General features: G+C 65.3%; 1 protein-coding gene across 1 annotated transcript; it reads right to left on the bottom strand.

The window, feature by feature from the left end:
* Window positions 1–63: 63 nt before the first annotated feature.
* Window positions 64–540, bottom strand: EMIHUDRAFT_257405 (hypothetical protein; the record flags this gene model as incomplete). The annotated part of the gene is made up of 2 exons (XM_005763857.1): window positions 64–79; window positions 140–540. The coding sequence occupies 2 exons, from the start codon at window positions 538–540 to the stop codon at window positions 64–66; spliced, it is 417 nt and encodes a 138-aa protein (XP_005763914.1).
* Window positions 541–1,485: the final 945 nt, after the last annotated feature.

Genomic DNA, 1,485 nt, shown 5'->3' with positions numbered 1-1,485 from the left:
TCACAGCGCGCGAGGTGCGAAGACACAAGCTGAAGAAGGTGGAGTATGGAGACGCGACTCGGGCTACGAGAGGAGACAGCTAGGAGAGGGGAGAGGCAGGGAGACTGCAGCGAGGAGAGAGCAAGGAGAGAGGCAGAACCAGTGCGAGGAGAGAGAGGCGGCTGCTCCTGCGATGGAGCCGACGTTGTCGATGTCCTCACTCGGGATAGCCCGCTGCTCCGCCGCCTTGAACGACTGCGCAACCACCTGCCACAGCCGCCGCGCACTCGCCTCGTCGCCGCCCATCCGGTTCGACACGGCCGAAGGGTTCGGGACGGCTGAAGGGTCCGGCGCCACGGCCGCTTGAGGCGGGATCGGCGCAAAGTTTCCGCCGCGAGGCGCGGCAACCTGCGACGGCAGCGGCATGGGCGCCGCGGGGGCCGCCGAGTCGCGCGTCGCGCCCTCCGTCTGGGCCCGCAGAGCCTCGACTGTCGAGGGGTCGGGAGTCGGCGTTGCTGGGGCTGCAGACTGCGGGGGGCCGTAGTCGGCGCCATTTCCCATCGTCGGCGTTGATGAGCGGAGAAGACGCGTTCGCCGCACCGGACGTGGAGAGAGCGCGGCAGACGCAGCAGCCAGCCAAACCAGGACCATGGGATGGGTGATCACGCCAGCAGTTATCTCGATTTTTGTCTCAAGCCCGCGCTTTTTTTTTTTTTTTTTTGAGCGCCTTCGTTGTTAATAGTACAAACCCAATGGTCCTCTGCGAGCGGTCCTTCGTTGCAGTCGCACACACGCACACGCCACACCGCACCGCGCGCCCGCCCACCGCCCCGCCCAGGCGGGAAAGAGATGAGGGGATGGGACAGCAAAGGAGGAACCCCAAACACGTATGGGAGGGTTCAGTAATGCGCCACGCTGCCCGGCGTTTCTCACTTTCCGGGACAGCCCCGCCCTTGTGAGGCAGGAAAGTGACGGCTACCCCGTACGCCCTGGTGCTGCTACCCCGACGCCGACCGCCCATTCCCCCCTCCTCGTTCCCCCCTCGAATGCTCTGGACCCCGACAAGCCGCCCGACGTTGGGCCTCTGCCCCGCACGCTCCCGCCCCTCTGCCCCTCACACACACCCAGGCCCGACATGCACATACAAGACAAACCCGGCGTCCTGCTCTCAAAAGAAAAGAAAAAATGGGAAGGAAACGGGAGCGATGGTGTCACCGCGCTCGCACACCAGGACTGAGAGTTAGCTTGCGACGAAGCCCTGCGGCGCCCATCTGCCGACTCGTATTGGCCGCCTCCACACACGGCACGACCTGTTCTCCCCCCCTTCGCACGCGACCTGGGGACACAGAGGCACGGGCACTCGCCAGCTACCACCGCACCCACTCCCTCGCGCACTAGGACTGCATCGAGCCGTTTCTGCGGGCGGTCGCACCGACGCTGCAAATTCAGGAGGTGCCCTTCGACGCGCCCCTCAGCCTTCCCGAGTACAGCGTCCACCTAAAGCAG

The sequence above is a fragment of the Emiliania huxleyi genome, assembly GCF_000372725.1.
Source record: "Emiliania huxleyi CCMP1516 unplaced genomic scaffold EMIHUscaffold_6147, whole genome shotgun sequence".
NCBI lineage: Eukaryota > Haptophyta > Isochrysidales > Noelaerhabdaceae > Emiliania > Emiliania huxleyi.
This window is presented reverse-complemented; position numbering and strand designations above follow the sequence as displayed.